This window comes from Danio rerio, chromosome 3 (genome assembly GCF_049306965.1).
Source record: "Danio rerio strain Tuebingen ecotype United States chromosome 3, GRCz12tu, whole genome shotgun sequence".
Lineage (NCBI taxonomy): Eukaryota > Metazoa > Chordata > Actinopteri > Cypriniformes > Danionidae > Danio > Danio rerio.
Genome location: NC_133178.1, coordinates 45,702,700 through 45,725,299, shown reverse-complemented (window position 1 = coordinate 45,725,299; position 22,600 = coordinate 45,702,700). Strand labels below are relative to the sequence as shown.

Sequence of the window (22,600 nt, the reverse complement as noted above, 5' to 3'; positions counted from 1 at the left end):
AGTCATGGCAGAGATGTATGGATGCATTCCTCCAAGCTCATGAGAGTCAAACACAATTTTCATTCTCCACTGCACCATGACTTTATATTCTATACTGTACATGATTTATGTTTAGTGACAAGACTTTTGTCTAAGCAAAGTCAGACCATACTGCCCTAATTAAATCATTAAAAATCAAGGCATGATCATATTTTGTTTTGGTAAAATTGGCATATTCTAGAGGTCTTTGCCTTTCATATAACCCACTTCTGATACCAACTGATCAACTAGAAGTCAATTATTTGTTGCTCCTGAAACTTGAATAAGAGACAAGACTATAAGCATGTGTGTGTACTTTTTACTGACTCTACCATGACCCTTGAACCCTTGATTTACAATGCTGATAATGGCAAAAAAAAAAGTGATACAGTGGGTTGCCAGATCAGAATAAATCTAGTCAATTATTTTGAGGCAAAGTATCAAAAACTGGCCAAAAGGTTCTCTACTTCAGTTCTATGCTTTGTTTTTTAAAAGAAAAATGCAGAGCACATTATTACATATGCATGTATCAGATTTCAGCTTTTAGGAACAAAAAAATTCACTTTAAATAACTGGAGAAGTCAAGCATATGTGGCCAGAAAGAAATGTTATTTTACCAGAAGATGGTCCAAAAACTAATTAATAATAATAATAATAATATTAATAATAATAATAATAATAATAATAATAATAATAATGAATCCTTGTCATTAGCATACTGCGTGTTTCACTCATTCACAAAACAGATTAAGTTTGACTTGACTCTCTTTTGAGTGTATGAAAATCCAAAAGCATTCGGTTAAAAAAAATGCAAGACACATTTGATAAGAATGTATTTTGGTATAGACCTTTAAAAATTACATTTATTAAAGAAGTTTTAATAGATACATTCAGTGGAATAGTAAGGCTATAGCATTTCACACAGAATAATGTTGTACAAAAGGTTAGAAACTAGAGTAGAATTGCACTTTTTCTTAAAAAGGAAATATGTATAAATTAAGAAATAAACATTCAAACTGGAATATATAGGATAAACATATAGGATGTAAACAAATATATTTATATTTTAAGGCCTTCCATAAATCTGTCACAGGTTTACTCCCAATTTTGGCAGGAATGGGGAAAGAGGAAGTAAACTTAAAAGCAACCAAAACACCTTGTAGTATTTACACACAAATATGATACATTTTGATTAAGGAATGATAAATGGCCACAACCATGCATACTTTTGTTACTTGAGCACTTCAGGTCACCTTTTTTCACCAACAGAAGACATATGCTGATGCTGGAATCTCTTTCATTCAGTGGAGGACTATGTTTTATAACCAATGCAAACTTATCGATTGATGAGCATTCAAAGTAGTAATTTTCATATAAACACACAGCTAAAGTAGTTCCAGCCGGGTTTTGACGGCATTACAATTTCATATCACTACGCTTATTGATTTCAGTTACTTCACAACCTGCAAAAATGTAAACAAAACAAAACAGAAAGCCTTGCTTAACGTGTAAGAAACTAGTGCCAAACATAGGAGCTGTCTGAGGACAAAAACCTGACAAATATGTTGAAATACAACATCTGAACAATGTATTTTTAAGAGTGGAGATTATAGTACAAGAAAAATAATGACTGTGGTTTATTGAATTATTAGAAAATAATACACACCTATTGTGACCGCACCACCATCTAGGGTGTGTATTATTTCTAAAAAAGCTCATTGTCAATAATTCCTTATGTATTTTGCATGGAATGGAAGAGCATATTTGCATTTGTTACCCTGTATATTTAGTAAAACGCACAAATGATGCAATTTCAATATTTTTACAGTTATGCAAATCCCTTTGGGGTTTGGTTCATATAAAGCAAACTTTGTTAGTGTGGTTTATTTGAAGAAGTGTAAATGGTGGCGTTTGAAAACTGGTGCACAACAAACAAACTCCGGTGTGTTTGAACTGAAAGATGAACGAAAGACAGACATCTAAACGAACCAAAAACATGACATGCGACGCTGTGACAACGATGCTACAAATAACATTATTACACAACAGCGTGCTGAAAACAAAATGAACACAGTACAAATGTGAAGCGATGACGATGACGAGGTGCTGACTTTGAACATTTGGTCAGAAAGTCAAAATTTGAATATGCTAGAAAACAATGGACAAAGATGCTCTGGTGTTCAAAACGTTCAGCAATTAGTCAAGAGACTGTATTTCAACTGTAGATGTGTAACTGTAAATATTTTTAAATCACTTTAGCATTTTTTTCCTGTGATACACTTTGCATGATTTAAATGATATACCTAACTGCATGTTGTTCAGTGCACTTTTGCACACACACTGGTCATATATTGTGTAGTTCTTCTGAGAGTGCTCCATGTAGGGGAGTGGGCTAGACAAACCACCTACAGGATACGCTCTTTTCCCTCTATGCTCCAGGCACTGTATTAGAAATGCTTCTTTTAAATATTACATTTCTTTTATTTTCTATAGCTATATTATTTATATCTAAAGTTTAAAAATGTATATATTTGGCCTATTTTTGATAGCTATAACTTTAAAATTGTCTTTGTTTTTACTTCTTATTATAATCCATAACTTGGATTTTTATTGATATATTATTTTTTTAAGGCCACAGGTGGTTGTATAAGCCTTTCAATACAGATACTGTGTATGTCTCAAATAAAATTCTAATTTGAGTGAACATGTTTCCAGACGACACATTGTCCTAAACATACAATTCAAACCAACTAAAGAGTGTATCCTCTAGACTTTTGTAGAGTCATTTCCAACTTAAAACACCCGGTGATGTGCAAAACCCATATTATAAAGCAGTCTAAAATGTTGCTGTGAACAATATTTAATCTGTTTTAAAGTATCAGGCCAAGCGGTTCAGTTTGCTTCACTGTTCCATTCCATGTCGATAGGGTTTCATATTCTACTGTGGTGCTGATAACGGAACTTTTTGGAATGTAATACAAATGCGCCAACCATGTAATATAAACAGCAATATGGACGATTATCAGATAGACTGCCTTTTATCTGATATTTACTTAATTAAATAACAGAAAAAGAAATTGCGTGTTTCCACTTAACCAGCTATGGAGAAACAAGTAGCCAGCCAACAGAGTATCAATGCCATCCGTCATCTTAAGCATACTTAAAATTCTGGGCCGAGAATGGTGTATAATTATACCACATCATACCAGGCTCACATGTAAAGTGGCTTTAGTTTTTTTTAGTTATGGAATTGTATTTATTCACATGCACATATACAGTTGAATCAAAATTATTAGGCCTCCTTTGAAAATGTTATCTGTGCTGAGAAAATTGACATGTTTAGACAGTTTTAGATATTTGTAGCAACTAATTCCTATTCATAAAACAAATTAATGTCGTCTTTGACATGGTGAAGGTGCGTAAATTATTTTATACTAGATACTCGTATTCAGCTTAAACTGCAATCAAATGCCTAACAAGGTTATTATGTTAATTAGGTAAGATTTATTTTGTAAGCTATCGGACAACAGTGGTTTGTTCTATAGACAATCAAAAAAATTCAACCCCCCAAAAAAACAATATATATATATATATATATATATATATATATATATATATATATATATATATATATATATATATATATATATATATATATATATATATATATGTATACACACACACACACACACACACACACACACACACACACACACACACATATATATATATTTATATATATATATATATATATATATATATATATATATATATATATATATATATACATAAATATATATATATATATATATATATATATATATATATATATATATATATATATATATATATATATATATATATATACATACATATATATCTTTAGGGGAGCTAATAATACTGAAATAAAACAATACATTTTAAAAACAGCTTTTATTCAAGCCAAACTTAAGTAAATCGGACTTTCACCAAAAGAAAATAAAAAATATTATAGGAAATACTGTGAAAATTAATTTGCTCTGTTGATCATTACTTGGTAAATAATTGAAATAGAATTCAGATTTCACAGGAGGGCTAATATTTTTGCCTTCAACTGTATTTGTATTCTAATCAAAATGTGCTCTTTTAATATTTGTATAATAATCAAATCAGCTATTATTATCTTTTCTTTAATCTAGTTTTTGGAGTGTACGATATATTTTCCTTATATTTTTGAATGTGCTTACTGTAAATCTACACTTTTTACATTTCACGCATTCACATTTCAATAATCCAGGTGAAATGATGGCAAACACTGGGATAGATTGGGTGATCACTTTAGCCTTAAGTGAAGTGCAGTGTGACTGTGGCTTTATTCGGATACACACACTGTAAAACCCAAAAAGTTAAGGTAACTCAAACAATTTGAGAAAAAAACGATTGCAACAAAACATTTAAGTTCAAAAACTAATCACAATGAGTACTTTGAATCTAATCCAATTGAGTAAACAAAGCAATTTGAGCACAGTAAAACCCAATAAATGAAGAAAACTTAAACTGTTTGAGGAAACCGATTGCCACAAACCATTTGAGTTAAAAAAAAAAACATATTCTATATGAGTACTGTGAACTTAGTCCATTTCAGTTGAAGTTGAGTTGTTTAATTAACTCGTTGCCTTCAACACAGAGTTCAAAAACTACATTTTCAGTCAATTTTGAGTTAACTACACTCATTTCATATGAAAAAGTTGTCTGTTGGGTTTTACAGTGTATAAATGGGTTAATTAATTGAAACTGCTGCATAATTGGTTGAGAATGTGCATGTAAATGACTGCCATGTTGCTATTTTTTCTCTACAAACCACTTTCCCTACCCTTCTGAAAAAAAATACACATGTACTGCTATAAAATAACATTAAGTTATATCATTGTAATCGTATTTCGGACATTAAGGACTGGCTCCAGCACAAACACTGGTTTTCAGTTTCAGCGCGAGGTAACCTCAAACAGCACATATGATAAACATCCTCTATTCTAAAAATATGACCCAATGACACGAAAAGCCAAGTGCGGTCAGGCTTACAGTGAAGTGCTGTGGTTGAAGGCTATGAGGGGAAAAAAGAGCAGGTCAGCGATGGTTGAGCTGAGCGAGCTGCAACGACGACGGCTGTTTGTATGGTCCTCGAATTTCCTCCAGAGACTCAGCCAGCGATAAGAACGACGGACGTTGATCAGGGTTGAAGTCCCAGCACTGCTCCATCAGTGAATACACCTGCAGGAGATCAGTGTGCAGAAGAAAGGGTAGATGTTTATCACGCTTATTTTTTAAAAAATGTATACAGTTGAAGTGAATTATTGAATCATTAGCCCCCGTTTATTTTTTCCCCAATTTCTGTTTAACGGAGAGAAATTTCCCATTTCACATTTCTAAACATAATAGTTTTAATAACTCCTTTCTAATAACTGATTTATTTTATCTTTGCCATGACGACAGTAAATAATATTTGACTAGATATTTTTCAAGACACTTCTATACAGCTTAAAGGTACATTTAAAGGCTTAACTAGGCAGGTTAGGGGAATTAAGCAAGTTATTGTATAATGATGGTTTGTTTTGTAGACTATCAAAAAAATATAAAGCTTAAGCGGGCTAATAATTTTGACCTTCAAATGGTGTTTATTCTACCTAAAATAAAACAAATAGGACTTTCTCCAGAAGAGAAAATATTATAGGAAATACTGTGAAAAATGTTTTGTTAAGCGTAATTTGGAAAATATTTAATACAAAAATAAAAATGATATATAATTTATTTCAGACTTTTGAATTCAACTGTAGTGTATGTGCTGTATAGTTTCACTCTACCTCACGAGGACAGCCTGGAGGGCATGGTAATCTCTCATTTTTCTCCAGGAGGGAAATCAGTTTAACAACAGTCATCTGACCGTGGACCGTTCCCATCATGTCTGAGAATTTCTATGGAAAACACAGTCATAAGTCAATCAAGTAAAGAATTACTGCAAATATAGAACTAAATGTCATTTCAGTACATTACCAGCATAGTGTACCTTTCTTACATGAAACACAAATGGTGAAATTAGTTTACATAATGTGTAAGCTTATAATAACTAAGAGCTCTATTTTAACCATCTTGTCACAAAGTCTGAGGAGCATGATGCTAAAGCATTAAGAGCGTGTCCGAATCCACTTTTGCTATTTTAAGGATGGAAATATACAGTCTAACAGTGTTGTGCTTATTCTCTAAATGAGTTATGGGTGTGTTTTGAACATAACATGCTTTAAACTAATCAGAGTCTCATCTCCCATTCCCTTCAAGAGTCAGTTAAGTCGCGCGTACATTTGCTATTTACAAGGCGACTTTGTAAGGAGAAAAACTGAATGTTTTAATATCGAGAAAACAGTTAAACAGACCATCTGCAGTGAGAATAAAGAATGAGCCTCCTCCATTCGACCTCTTTACTCCTTTACTTTCGTGAAGTAAGGAAATGGTGGAAACTTACTCCACTGAAGACATTCATTAGCCTATATGTTTAATTTCTTCTCTTTTTTTATTATTTTTTTTTATTTGTAGAAGCAATAAACACAGTACAATGATTCCACTTATGAGAATACATTTCCCACTGCTAAACAATCTTTACAAACTCTAAAGTAACAGAGCACAATAATAAAAAAATATAAATAAAAGTTTCATCAAATACAATATATAAAAATAACAATAAAATGGTAACATAAAATTATCAATACTAAATATACAAAGGTCAGAGAGGGTCAAATCTTTATTTATTTAATCAACTTTAGGTTCTTATCAACTGTGAATTCCTAATTTAAAGAGAGGATTAAGAGGGGGAGTGCAATGGGTCGTAAATTGAAAAAATGTTTGTTATGTGGATGGGAATTAGATAGTAATATTTTTATATTTCTATGAAGATTGGATGGAGCAATCTAATGTAATCAGTCCACTTGGACCAGATGTTTCTAAATGCGTTAATTTGGAGTCGAAGGGAGAATGTAATTTTTTCCATCACATAAATATTATATACTATCTCTAGCCATTCTTGGGTTGTTGGGGATTCAGGAAGTAACCAGTGTCTTGTAATTGCTTTTTTGGCTGCGATTATTAAAATATCAAGTAAGTATTTATCAGATTTACATATTTGGATATCAGAGCTTCCAAAATAAATAACTATAAATTGAAAGTGTAGAGTGATATTAAGTATGTTTTCTATCACTATATGTTTAATTTCTATTGTGTTTTATTTCTATTGTGTTTCTATTTCTATAAGTGTAAAGATTTAATTTAGTTCTAATTTCTAGTAAACAAATAAATGAACAATAATAACGAAGTGTGGTGAAAAAACTAAGTTATATTCAAACACATATCCTTTTCTTATACCCCATATGGTGTACAAATCAAATTGTCATGCTTTAACTGAAAAAAGCCCCAGCGAGGTGAAGAAGGCATGGAGGCAGTGGTTTTTAAATTTATGTAGAAAATAAGATTTTTTTGTAACATTTTAATCCTTTAATTATTTTATGTGTAAAGATATTTGTGTATTGCTGTACATCCTGTGTGTATTAAGCAATGTGTGAGTGTTTTGGACCTGCGTAGATGCAGAACTAACGCGCTCTGCACTGGACCAGCTTTTAGTTGGTCAATGGTGCAGTCTCAGTTCCTCAAAATAGCAATGTACCTAACACACCCTTCATTTTAGACCAGCACGCCCAGAAGTTCACAAAGTGGCACAAATGAATCTGCTATTTAAACAACATGGCAGAAAACGTGAAAATTAAAGTTGCGCTGGTCTGAAAATAGCAAAAAATCAGTCCCTTTAAGGCAAGTCATTTTACTCGGCGGCCATCTTTGAAACCCCTCTCAGGCGGCATGCTTGGACATTCTGTCTGACGGGGGAAACATTAAACTTTTCCAAAACTGCTTGCCAAGCTTAAGAACTAAATTTCATATTCAGAATCACCAATAAAATTAAACAACAACTGTCTCTTTAGTTTATTTCCAAACATACAAATCACACAAAATCTGTAGAAACTCATGTCTGGTCCGAGCCTCTCCACCAGAGTATCGTCAAACTATAGCAATCGATGATTGACTTCTGTACTAGAAGGCGGGCTTTATTTGCCATATAGTGATCGATGATTTTCTCCTGTACTAGTAGGCGGGGTTTATTCCCTATATTGACCATTACACTTTTCCCCATTTTGAAAAGATGCGAGTGACATGTCTTGTGTATTCTATAATCTTTGTTGTGACATATATCCTGTGCCTTATTGCGCAGGGTGTATGATAGGGCCTTAAAGAGTGTTTCAAATCCAATTTGCATTGACCAAGGGCAAGATATTCCGTGAATAATGAATTTTGGTCAGGCTTTGGCAAAAGATGAAAATTCTGTCATTATTTATTGAGCCTTTAATTTTTCCAAACCTGGTTGTGTTTCTTTCTTCATTTCAACACAAAAGAAGCTATTTTAAAGAATGGTTGAAACCTGTAACCACTGACTTCCATTGTATTTTTTTCCCCCTTGTATAAATGTCAATGGGTTTCCAACAGTTTAAAAAAAAAGTCTTCTTATAAGTTCAACAGAAAATGAGACTCATCAAGATCAGTGACGGGAATAATAAACTGCGATACTTTATTTAGTAGAGTACTGAAACGAGTTACAGTTTCCCTGTTACAATGCTGTTGCTGTTACTGACAATAAAAGTCATTCATTCATTCATTTTCTTTTCAGCTTAGTCACTTCATTAATATGGGGTCGCCACAGCCGAATGAACCGCCAACTTATCCAGCATATGTTCCAGCTGCAACCCATCTCTGGGAAACAGCCACACACACTGATTCACACTCATACACTACGAACAATTTAGCTTACCCAATTCACTTGTCCCGCATGTCTTTGGACTGTGGGGGAAACCAGAACACCCGGACGAAGCCCATGCGAACGCAGGGAGAACATGCAAACTCAACGCATAAACGACAACTGACCCAGCCGAGGCTCGAACCAGCAACCTTCTTGCTGTGAGGCAATAACACTACCTACTGCGCCACTGCGTCTCCCTAAAAGTCGCATATATATCCATAATTGAGAACAATGAATTGGTTTTCATGCGAGCAGCGTCTCTCTCATCCATAGGACCTTTCTTTCTCTGGGGTGGGTGTGTGTATTCGGGGCTGGGGCAGGACGCATAACCAACCAGTGATGAAGATTGGTGTGTCTGTAAACGTTGTGTAACTGGGAACATGAAGATTGGCTTTGATAGATAACATTTCCATCATTTGCTAATCAGAGGCAAAGTAGTGTGGGTGTTCAAACACAAGCACACACACAGTCAGTGGCACACACCAAAGACCAGGAGTCAGAACGATGGCAAATGCAACAAGTTCAAAGCTATCTTTTGCAAAATTGGAAATATAAGCACTACTTTTCCCTCGTTGAGAAGAAAGGCAAGAATGTTTATGATAATATTTATAACAATATGTTGAATTTGGCGTCACAGTTGCGCAGTGGGTAGCATGATTGCCTCACAGCAAGAAGGTTGCTGGTTCGAGCACCAGCTGGGTTAGGTGGCATTTCTGTGTGGAGTTCTCCATGTGTTCACGTGGGTTTCCTCTGGGTGCTTTGGTTTCCCCCACAGAAGGTGAGTTGAATAAGCTAAACTGGCCCTAGTTTATGAGTGTAAATGCAAAAGCATGTGGGTGTTTCCCAGTGTTGAGTTGTGACTGGAAGAGCATCCGCTGCATAAAACATATGCTGAATAAGTTGGCGGTTCAATCCGCTGTGGCGACCCCTGATTACATAAGGGACTAAGCCGAAAAGAAAATGAATGTATAAATGATATGTTGCATTTGATGGTTGCCTCTTAGATTGTATGACAAGAACATTAAAACAGTGTAGATTAGTGTAAAATATTTTATATTTATTTATTAGTCATTTGACAATTTCTATATTTTTAAAGTAATGCGATAGTTACTTTTCCTGGTAATTAGTTACTTTTATAGTTATGTAACTCAGTTACTAACTCAGTTACTATTTGTGAAAAATAACTAGCAATGATAACTAATTATTCTTTTAGAGGAACCTGCCCAACAGCAGGGCTATTCAATTAGTTTGTCATGGGGGCCGGTTCATGAAAAGCATCCCAAACGAAGGGCCGGAGAGATGTGACTTGCTATATGAGTGATGACACAACTACATAAATAAGCCCATATGCTGTATTTGTGCTCATAAAGACACCCACGTTGGCTTTTTCTACATTAAAATGTTAATATATAGAGTTTTAAAACAACATAATATCACTGCATTGTCCAACTGACCTTTTTTTTTTTCAAACATTTAAAATGTTGTATTTTGCACAACAAAAGCAGTGCATTGCTGAAGTATGGCTTTTTCTACATTCAGACACATTCATATGTTATGTTATGAACAGCATAACAATTAGGGATGCAACAATTATAGATTTTGGTTGGCAGTTATAGTCTGAAGAATAATCCTGGTTTCACGGTTATCACGTCTAATGTAAATTTAAGCTTTATATTAGGTAAGTAGCTATTTAGATTAAATGTTGTTGCCATCTGTGTTTATGCACACATAAGCATTTTAATAATAATTGTTAAAATTTTTTGTTTACATTGCACTGAAAGGCACGCACAACTCTCACCGTGAGATGTTTTCTACTGCGTGCGCCCGGAAAGTCGCAAGCGCGTTGCTCCACTTGTGCGCGCATATTGTCATACTTACATTAGCAATAACAAACGCAAGTGGAAAAGACGTGATATGGGAACGGCCACTGGTATAGTTAATCCGGTGTGAGTGCGTATTAGCCTCAGTGTACATAGCCTACTTGGAACTTTAAACTAGCGCACAGGTGACAACTTGTCATAACTTTTACATGCAACAGAAATGCGCCTTTACGATTCTTTAACTGTGAGGAACTAAAGCGCAGTTAATAGTGAAATCAGCTAATCGTTGCATCCCTATTAATGATTACAGTGCATTGTACAAAAGGCATTTTCTACTAAAGATAACCAAATGTTTTTGGCTGTCCGCACCCTCCGCTTATGGTGACTCACGCTCTGCGCCTCTGCAGCTCGTGCTGTATTGAACAGACAGACACACTTCACTTCATAACTATAGTAGCTGTTTTTCGACTGAACTAAATTTATTTTTGATGTCTTGGTCACACTATTTGGAGGGCTGGAACAAACTGCCCCGGGTTTGGCCCGCGGGCCACCAATTGAATAGCCCTGGGATAGAGGTTCATGTCATTTTTTTGGTGAAGTCAGTGAGATTTTGGGCTTGTCCAAATATCCACACTTGCAGATGTTTTTTTTTTTACTTACCACTTAAACTGAATTATTATTTCCGTGCAAACAATCACTTTAAACACTACTGAGTGCAACTTTACTTGAACATTAATATCTGATTTAAAAAAAAAAGGTCATAAATGGAAACGTACCGAAGGAGGGCTTAGTCGATGGCTACAGTTAGTCAAAATCTCATAAAGGGTCACAGCAAAAGACCAAACGTCAGAGGCAAAGGAAAACTTGCTCTCCTTCAGGCACTCTATGGCATACCTAAAAAAAGAGAGAAAATAATAAGAGGTTGATTTAAAGGGATAGTTCACGCAAAAATGAAAGTTCCCTTATTTATTCTTTCTTCAGTTGAACACAAAAGAAGATATCTTGAAAAATGCTTGTAGCAGGTACCCATTGACTTCCATATTAATTTTTCCCCTAAAATGTAAGTCAATGGGTTCCAGAACTCAGCATTCCTCAAAATATCTTCTTCTTTTGATGTTAAATAGAAGAAAGAAAGTAGTGAATGGTGACTTAATGATGGCAGATTTTTCATTTTTGTGTGAACTACCCCTAATAATTCAAAGACAAACTGCAAGTTCTTTTTTGAATCAAATGACATTCAGCAGAATCATTTCAGTATTCTAACACTCTTTGTATCGATCAAAATGAAAGATAAGTATACTTTCACTGGGTGACACAATAGAATTATGGCCATAAATCCATTAACAGATCATGTTTATTTAATAAAAGTGTCCAGCGGGATGTTCTCCTCCACATGGGAGCACATTACCCATCATCCCCAAGCCATTTAATCTTACCAGAACACAGGACTGTCCCCGTCCTCTCGAACACGATAGTAAATGTCCCCTTCGGGAATGTACTTGGTCAGGCCAAAGTCACCGATCTTCACCACCCCTTCATTCTCCAACAAAACATTGCGCGCAGCCAGATCACGATGGATATAGCGCTTGGAGTGCAGATAGTCCATTCCCTACAGGACAACAGGACACAGAAACATTATTCAACAGACATACTGATATTGAACTAAATCATAATTAAATGGAGTAGAACAAAAAGAAAGCATCACAAAAACTCGTTTCACACTGATAAATCTTTTATATTTTATGTTTTTACTTTTTGATTCTTGTCCACATCTGTGGTTTTCTAATTATGAGGAACTTCCATTGAAAAGAATTAAAGCATTTCATTTCAAATAATAACATTATGCTACAAATAATCCATATATACATTTTGTGTTTAATTTTTATCCATGTTTACATTGTATTCGTTTTTTATTTGACTCAGTTTTCATTTTTCATTAAATCAGTTTAAATTTTATGCAGTAGGGATGTAACTGTATCAGAATTTCACGGTACGATAATACCTCGGTATGAATGGCACGGTACGGTATTTATTGAATAATTTACAGGAAAAACAAAACTAATGAAAAGACTCGAAAAAAGTGCCAAAAGTGTTTATTTACCTTAGCACTGAACATATCAATGACATACAAATTAGCCATCTATCTGTAAGTTTTGAAACAGGAACTTTAGTTTTTCAATTTTAATAACAAAAAACTATTAAACCATATAAAAAAAATAAAGTTTCAATTTAGTATTGTTGAAAACTCATCACATTCAACATTTAATCACTCACTTACTTAGATAGAGATGTTTTTTTTTTTAAGGAAAATTATCATATAAATATAAGCTGGTAAAAGCTGGGATCTCTGGGCATGTCCCCTGCAACAGAAAAAAACCCCTCTCATTTGGGACTGAGGTTTCTGAGACAGAGAGAAATGATTTAGCCAAGGTTGACAGCAGGGGGTAATGCTGTACTTTGTCTTTCCACCACTTGAGAGGACAAGCCATGAGTGAGATAGAGGTCTCTTTGCGGTACAAGTCAATGTCTGCATCAATCTAACAAGTGTGCTGTGTTCTGCAGTCCCCATGACTGTTTTTAGTCGTATTCCTCGACTTATATTTCACCACAGTCTGGCAGTGCCTGCATACTGTTTTTTTCTTTGTCTGTCACCTTTTCTCCTTTTTCGTATCTTTTTAGAAAGAAACCGAAATGCTTCCACACATCCGATTTAAAACACGCTTTAGGTTCGATCATTTCCAGCTCTTTTTCTTCCCCGCTACTAGCAACACACTCCATTTCCGCATAACTGGATCTGTAGTGACAACAGACCGCAAAGGATGATGGCCATGCCTAGGCTGATGGAAATTGTAGTTCCCGCTACCTCCCGTTCGCTTCATTCGCCTAAGAAAACTTTTCTCAGAAATATAGTTTTATTGAGTCATGCGCCTACGGTAATATTGAAAAAAATTACTATTGTGGTATGACGGTATTTACAATATTGTTACATCCTTATTATGCAGTAATTAATAGTCACCAAAAATATTTTGAATGTAACCATTTAATACTTACAAATCTGCATTATAGTGATTTTAAATAAAGAATACAAGTAATTGCACACCGGCTCTAACTTATATCAGTTTTAAGAAAGCTCCACGCACTGCCACTGGATGGTGCCATCAACTTGCGCAGTACATGCGTCGCATAATTCAAAAGTGAAAGGACTAAACTGCACACACCATGACTATTTTACACTGATTAATTGTTCACCTAAAGCAGTGGTTCCCAACCGTTTTTTTGCCTGTGACCCCCTTTTTCCCCCGTAAAATATTGTGAGGCCCCCATCCACATATATAATCGCTCATATAAATTTGCAGTAATGATGACAAAAAAATGTTGTTTTCAAACAAACAGTATGTTTATTACTATATCTAGATATGTTTATGCAGAAATAATAGCCTAATGTTTCCCAGAGATGAGTTGCAGCTGAAGGGCATCTGCTGCATAAAACATGTGCTGGATGGATAAGTTGGCGGTTCATTCCGCTGTGGCGACCCTGAATTAATAAAAGGACTAAGCCAAAAAGAAAATGAATAAATGAATGAATGAAAAATAGCCTAATGTAAAATTTAAAAGGAAAACATCAGTAGGGCATTTGTAACTGAAAAACTAAGCCTTTTGCCTTAAATTGACCCTATTTGACATTCAATAACCAAAATATCAGTATTCACACTGGTTTACAAGGGAAAAATATTATATAGGCTATTATAATTTACTACTTGCTTGTTATTTGTTATGCTCTATCAATTAGTGTGAGGATTGCTGCGAGGCGAATCAGTGAGACTTTTGCCTTCTTTTTTCTTCTTGAGACCTTCTTTTTTGTGGAGGACAAATTACAAATTTGGTCAGCTAGGGCAATGATCCTCAACCTTTTTATCACCACGCACCAGTCAACGCTTGACATTTTTGGGGGTTGAGGGTGTTTCGTAGGTTGCTATGCGACCATCAACCATTTTCTCAGAGGATGACAAACTGACAAAACATTGCTGCCACTCTCTGATACAATATTTATTTATGGAGAAAAGTACAAAGGACTGCAGTGTTTCTGTGTTCTGTGTTTGTCTGAGAAATTTAGTGTGAATATTCCATACAAGCTGAAGCTGATCAGTCAATTCTTGTCACGTGACTCATGGTGCGCTCGCAGCCCGGGGTTCATTGGTGCGAGGGTGTCACGCCACTTGTGCGTGGAAGCCGCGCACCTCTATTGGAAACAGCAAACTTGTGCACACTCTAGAAAAACGCGACATGGGAACGTTCCCTAAAAGGCCGCCGTCATTTGCGATCTCCATCAGTTGATCTTCTTGCACAGCCATAGTGGATTCACCTGATTTGTTGACAAGTGGGTTGCGGATCTAATCCTTGGCTGTACTTGGGTTGTTCACTGGGCCTTTTTCCCTTGGCAAAGAAACTTTCAAAAGACGTCTGTTTCTTACTCATTTTGCTGCTTCTGGGTTAAATTTTTCGCGCTCTTGTGACCAAGACGTAAGCGAGAGAATATGGTCATTTTTCAAAATAAAAGACTTTTCAAAATAATAGATTGTTCAGACTCAGATAATAAATAAAACGGAAATAATTAATGATTTCTTGTGCGGCCCGCTACCAATTGATCCACGGCCCGGTGGGTGAGGACCACTGAGCTAGGGGAGAAAATGAACTAAGGCAACATGATCATTCTCCTAATTGTCCACAGCTAAGTTTTTTTTTTAAATATGATGCGAACCCCCACAAAGCTCACTGAGGCCCCCTTGTGTGCCGCGACCCCCCTGTTGGGAATCGCAGACCTAAAGTATAACAATGTGTGCTAGCAAAATAAACAATATACATTTTGAGTTAATGTACACTTTAAAGACTCACTGCTCAGACTTAAGATCTTTTTGAAACCTTAATGTAGAAACAAGTGAATTAAGACTTTATTAAGACCCACAGAAACGCTGCTATTTTCTCTTTGCATTCCATACAGTACAGTAATATTCAATATGTGGCCATAAATTTGCTGCAGAAAAAGATAGTTTTAAGTTTTTGGGGTTATTCATTAGCTGCTGAAAGCAATATGTTAAAGGTGCCCTATAATGAAAATCTGCACTGTGAAACCAAATAAGTTAAGGCAACTCAAACTGTTTGAGAAAACCAATTAGACCATTTGAGTTAAAAAACTAATCAATATGAGTAGTGAACTTACTCCATTTAAGTTTTAGTAATGAGATATTTAATTTACTCGTTATCGTCAACACTGAGTTCAAAATTCTTTTCAAATGAATAGAATAAACTTACAATAAGTTTTGAGTTAACTACACTCATTTCATTTGATAAAGTTGACTGTTGGGTTTTACAGTGTGGGTATAGCAAGGCATACTATTGTTTGCTGTGTGGAGATCGCGCCAATCAGAAGGCAAAACAAACTGTGACGATACTCACACATTTGCATGCACACCTACTTTAGGTCATTCATCCGGACCTGGCAAGGAACTGCGTCACCAAGACAAATGACAACATTGTCATTTATTAGGCAAACACAAACTGGCTAGCACATTCAACTTTCCTCTGTCACGCTGAAGCAACAGCCAAAAGAGGATTCCGCTTGGTCACGAAGCCTTCTTCGATGGTTATTTTCACAATTTATTATGGTATATCAATCAAAATAGGACAAATGAGCTTGTGTATGGGACAAATTCTGGACCTTTGTCAGTGAGGGGTGGGTCTTTTGAACTTTTTTAACTTACCGAAACCATAAGGCTAATATATAAATCTCAGAGGACAATTTAACTTAAATGCAGTATATGGCACCTTTAATTCTAATAAGCTGGCTTTTAATATTAGAGAGATGAATTGTGATGAGAATAATTGTATGATTGCAACTTTAACAACTGTACATTGTTTACAGTTACTCTCATACTTCAGTTGATTTTTTTATTAGCTGTGTGTGAGCGTCTTAATGTCTCACCAGGCAGATCTGCTGGGCGAACAGGAGACCCTGTCCAATGCCCTGACCGTATTTAGGCATGTATTCTCGGAGGCTTCCCAGCGGGACGTACTCCATGATTAACTGAACCACCTGTCCACCTGAAACAACACAACATGCAAACATTGCACGGTCATTTTGCTTATTTTTTTCTGCATCATGAGTAGATGAAATGATCAATTAAACATGCTGACCGTCATGTCAAGTCTTTGATTATAAATTACAGTAGGTGGCAGTGGAGTTGGAGGAATTTTATTTGCAAAATATGCTAATTTGATATACAGTTGAAGTCAGAATTTTCAGCCCCCTTTTCATTTCCCAAATGATGTTTAACAGAGGAATGTTAACAGATGTTTAACAAGGACATTTTCACAGCATGTCTGATAATATTGTTCTTCTTGAGAAAGTCTTATTTGTTTAATTTCAGCTAGAATAAAAGCAGTTTTATTAGGGGGCTAATAATTCTGATTTCAACTGTACATTACTGGTCAAAAGAATGAAAAATATTACATTTTTTTGCGTTTTAAAAAGATGTATCTTCTGCTCATCAAGGCTGAATTCATTTAATTTAAAATATACAGTAAAACAATAATTTGTGGAAATATTATATTTTAAAATAATTATTTTTTTAAAGGAAAATATATTTTTAAATAAATTATATTGGGGGACCCACAAAGGAAGCACTTTAAATACATGCATGTTAATGTTTTAAAAAATATAAATATTAATTATTTAATATTATATATTATTATTTAAAGCAATTAACATTATTCTATAATCAAATAATCGATATATTATAATATATACAGTTGAAGTCAGAATTATTAGCCGCCCTGAATTATTAGCCTCCTGTTCCCCAATTTCTGTTTAACGGAGAAAAGATTTTTTCCAACACTATTTCTAAACATGACAGTTTTAATAACTCATTTCTAATAACTGATTTATTCTATCTTTGTCATGATGACAGTAAATAATATTTGACTAGATATTTTTCAAGACATTTAAAAGCTTTACTTGGTTAATTAGATTAACTAGGCAAGGTAGTCTGTTAAACCTAATTTGGGAAATATAAAAAAAAAAGAAAAAAATTCAAAGCGAGACTAATAATTCTGATTTCAACTGTATATTAAATATATAAAAAGAATGTAAAAAATGTAAATATACATTAAAATAATTCCTAAAGTTCAGCATATGAAATAAAACAATAAGAAGAATAACAAACAATCACATAATAAATTAAATAAATACGAATTATATACAAATAATTTATTATATTCAGCAAAAACTAATTCAAGTAAATATTACAAAAAAATTATTAGAATAAGTAAAGCAAACCAACAAAAATACAAATAAAATTAATGAATAAACAAATAATCTAAAAATATTAATACAAATTATAATTACATCAATCAACCAAAAGATGATTAGAATAAAATAAAAAATAAGTACACAAATAAAACAAACAGCCACAATTTACACTAAAATAAACTAATAATTATAAAACAGTTAAGTCAAGTATAATAAATTCCAAATTTGATAAAAAATATAAATATCGGATTAAAACAAAAACAATTTAGATTTAAATAAATATTAAATATTTGATCAGATAATTAAATGAAATGTAATGATTGAACTTAATAGAAACTGATTATTTCTTAAAGTGCAATTTTAGATTCATTTATAAGGATGATCATACATGAACATGAGTAATGTTTTTTTTTATTACCAAGCATAAATATTATGTAATATTAAATGTTATTAGAATATATATACACTCACTGGCCATTTTATTACGTACACCTTACTAGTTCTGGGTTGGACCCCCTTTTGGGACTCAGTTTCCTGTTCTTAGCTGACAGGAGTGGCACCTAGTGTGGTCTTTTGCTACTGTAGCTCATCCGCTTTAAGATTCAACGTGTTGTGCGTTTAGAGATGCTCTTCTTCATGACTATTTGAGTTACTGTAGCCTTTCTATCAGCTGGAACCAGTCTGGCTATTCTCCTCTGACCTCTGGCATCAGCAAGGCATTTGCGCCCACAGAACTGCTGCTCACTGGATAGTTTATCTTCTTTGGACCATTCTCTGTAAACCCTAGAGATGGTTGTGCGTGAAAATCCCAGTAGATCAGAAGTTTCTGAAATACTCACACCAGCTCGTCTGGCACAAACAACCATGCCATGTTTAAAGTGACTTAAATCACCTTTCTTCCCTATTCTGATGCTCGGTTTGAACTGCAGCAGATCGTCTTGAGCATGTTTACATGCCTAAATGCTTTGAGTTGCTGATTAGAAAGTTGTGTTAACAAGCAGTTGGACAGGTGTACCTAATAAAGAGGCCGGTGAGTGTATATTATGTTGTTTTTTTTTTACTTTTAGAACCGCACTGTTGCTCTCTATAGCCATAAAACAACTCTACAGATAAAACCCCCACAAATGTCAGCAACACAGATTTTTTTTCTTACCCATTTCAGTACAGCAGCCTTTATATTTGACAATGTTGTTGTGGTAAAGCGATTTGAGGATTTCGATCTCCTTCATCCAGGAAACATGGAGACTGCTGCCGTCGCCCTCCTGCTTTAAGGCCTTCACCGCCACATACTCGCCCGTCCCGTCATTGTGAGGGTCATAGACGTACAGCATCACCTTTCCAAAGTGACCCTGAAAGCAGAGTATCAGATGAAACGGACAAATGACAGTAAGAGCTGACCGCAGAACAGGCGGTAAACTGACCTCTCCCAGATCCCGAATCTTCCTCAGGTAACGCTTGTAGAAGACGCTTGGGTCTTTGTCTGGAAGAGACTCGCACTCCGATGAAATGTCTGGATCTTTTGGAAGAAGACAAATCACATATCAGTTACACAAACAACACACATTCTGCTCAATACTGAAAAATAATACTCTGCTTTTTAGGCAATATGCTGGCTGATAAGCTTGGAGACATCCAAATATTTTATAGTGCGATTTAAAAGGGAAAACATTGTTCTGTGGTTGTTTCTGCAGGGTTTTATAAGTTAAAGACCTAAACAAACAACAATAAATGGACAAAAATGTCAATAATGATAAATAAAAAAAGCATCATAAATGTATCAAATTTTGATATGATTTGACATTTTCATTGACAGATGCCTAATAGTTATCAAATTATCATTTATTATTGTATTTTTAATGAAAAAACTATATCAAATATATCATATTTTCAATATGATGTGTATGTTTTTTATAAAATCTATTTTTTATCTATATTTTAACAAAATAAGTTTTATGCATTATTATTTTATATGCAGTGTCTCAAAAATGTTTAATGAAAGTTTTACATATTCTTTTTTCATGTAAAATGTCCTTATAGTAGTGTCTTGAAAAATATCTAGTCAAATATTATTTACTGTCATCAAGGCAAATATAAAATGTGGGGAGTCAACGGATCGTTCCAGAACCGAACAAGCCACAGACCATGTTATCCTTAAAAGATTGGTTGATGCCTAAATGTCTGAGCTTTGATTTCATTTTCAAAGCAATCCACAGGCACCCAGCAAAAGGCAATCCACAGGACAACTAGCCAGTCAACATCACAGTTGCGTGTTAATTAACTTTACACCTTAAAACAATAAGAGGCTCTACAATCAAAAACCCACCAAACCGGTTTTTGAGAAGTACCTTTTGGTTTGCGTGTCCTTTGGCGTCTGCAAGGAATACACATTCTCAGGCAGACACAGAAGCGATCAGAAACGCTTGCAAAGTTTAATGGACATACAGTAAAACTGTGTTTATTTGAGTAATGTATGTTTGCTTTATGTTTCTGTAGATTTTTGTGTGTACATGTTCCATGTGTTTAACAAAACTGTTATGGATAGTTAATGAGTAATAGCCCTTAGTGATAAATGAAATCTACAGAATGTTTGTGAAATACTTCATGTTTGGTATCGATTGAAAGCTAGGAACATTTCATATGCATTGGTTTATATGAAGAAACTATACTATGAAAAGTGTCGACGTTATAAGACTTTATTTTAACCACTATGCTATCAAAGCAGCACCCACACCAGGTGTCAACCCGGCCTCCTAGAGAGCAGAATTGGGGTGTGACTCCACCCCGCACCTTATCTGATTGGACAAGCATTGTGTAGACCCAGCCTCTACCAAAGCCTATAAAACTTTGAACAAAAGAATTTCATTGTCGTCTTTTGCCGGTCATCTTTGCCAGTCGTCACCGCCGTCGCTGCCCGGACGTCGCTCTTCTCGTGCTGTGGCCGTTACATCGCCTCGCCGGAAGCCTCGTTACATCACGGAGCAGACCGCGACCTTCACTTGCTGCCGGCTCGACCCCCGATCTGCTTGTGCAACCGCTTCAACAACAAGCCATCGGGTCAACACATCCAAACCCTGAAACTCATCCTAACTACAGGAACCCAGGAAGGACTTCGAACGCCGCCTTGTCCAACATCCGTATCCCTAGCAACCGACTAAGGAAACCCCTCTTCACCGACAAGGGAATTCCATCACGTCACTGAAGTTGCTACGCTGACCAATCAGCTTCGCCGGGATTTCCCTTTGGACCAGTCGATGAAACCAATATTCCATCAGAACGCAAGTAGCACAAACAAGGTTTCTATCCATTGCTGACACTGGTGTGAATTATGTTTAAGTAGTAAAGAATAGCGAAATTCTCTGCTTTTATGGTTTCTCTCAGGTTGCAATGCTAAGAACTTAGCAAAGGCTAGAAGTTAAATCCACTCAGTCAAAACTCTCCTCAAACTGCTTGTGCGTGTGTGTATGTATGTGCGTTTGTTTGTTTTACGTAGATTAGTACTTTGTGTTATAGAGTAGCAATAAACTTTTGTTTCGTTTTAAGATCCGTGTTGGTGTGTTGTGTGCTTTATAAGTTAATGCCTCAGCTTCAGATACTGCTACCTTGCTTATTAAATAATTAGATACTGTTTTTATATTGTTATTGTTGGCCACGTAATAATATAATACAGAACTGCTTTACACTAAACGTTCTATTTGCTGGACAAATACTAAAGTTGAGTGTAAGCTTTAAACAATTCTATGTGAATCATGTTCGAATCTTTGATTCGAATCCCCAAAGTTTAAACATGATTTAAACCAAAGAGCTGATTCTTACAAAAATAAATCAGTTATTAGAAATGAGCTTAAAACTAGAGATTAAAACTATTATGTTTAGAAATGTGTTGAAAAAAATATTTTCTCTGTTAAACAGAAAACGGGGAAAAAAATAAACATGGGGGCTAATAATTCGGACTTCAACTGTATACATATATATATATATATATATATAGCACTAGTAAGAGGCGTGTGTTGATTTGAGACCACAGGCCCAGTTCCTTAGTGTCCCACCAGTGACGATATATGGCCATATCGCACTGCTACTAATGTGATATTTTGTTTATACAACAGTTTGACGACATAATCGTATATATAAAAAAGAAAATCAAACACGGAGTGTCTCAAAAATCCTTCTGCAGGAGGAACTACTTTTTTCCGTCATTCATTCACAGTCACATTAGAGCTAGTGTTTGAAATGCCATCAGTCTACAGAGATTTCCAAGTATTTCTCTGTTGCAATTGTGATTTCACAATAATTAACCCCGAAAAAGCCAAAGCAAACACTTTGCTTTGCTCAGTATGACAGACTGATGGTCGCCAATGTGCTGAAAATAGTCACTATCCTTATAAATAAATTGCATAGTTGCAATCTAAACAACTACATTCTCGACTAAAATAGCCTCAAAAGTACATTATGTTGTCCAACAGCTGCAATATTTGTCAAAATGTAGTCAGTTTATTGATCTGCTGTCACTCTATGTGGGCAGAGAAATACAAATACACAACAGTGAAGAGGCTGTAAGACTGCTGTTATTCCAGAATAATCGCACAG

The 22,600-nt window shown here is 35.0% G+C and overlaps 1 protein-coding gene and 1 long non-coding RNA gene across 6 annotated transcripts in view; one reads left to right on the top strand and one right to left on the bottom strand.

The window, feature by feature from the left end:
- The window catches only part of LOC141381273 (uncharacterized), a 124,232-nt gene that overhangs the window by 27,399 nt on the left and 74,233 nt on the right, over window positions 1-22,600 (top strand). The window lies entirely within an intron of this gene.
- tyk2 (tyrosine kinase 2) overlaps window positions 4,024-22,600 on the bottom strand; it is a 72,635-nt gene continuing 54,058 nt past the window's right edge. For 4 of the 5 annotated variants that reach the window (XM_073944958.1, XM_073944959.1, XM_003198153.7 and 1 more), the window contains 7 exons: window positions 19,435-19,529; window positions 19,167-19,362; window positions 16,688-16,806; window positions 12,144-12,316; window positions 11,484-11,601; window positions 5,859-5,969; window positions 4,024-5,268 (listed from right to left, as the gene is read on the bottom strand). In XM_073944958.1, coding sequence (XP_073801059.1) covers window positions 5,125-5,268; window positions 5,859-5,969; window positions 11,484-11,601; window positions 12,144-12,316; window positions 16,688-16,806; window positions 19,167-19,362; window positions 19,435-19,529 — 956 coding nt within the window. In that variant the 3' untranslated portion in view covers window positions 4,024-5,124. Of the gene's footprint in view, window positions 5,269-5,858; window positions 5,970-6,581; window positions 8,929-9,660; window positions 11,602-12,143; window positions 12,317-16,687; window positions 16,807-19,166; window positions 19,363-19,434; window positions 19,530-22,600 lie in introns of those variants that run through there. The other variant, XR_012401190.1, reaches the window with a different exon arrangement.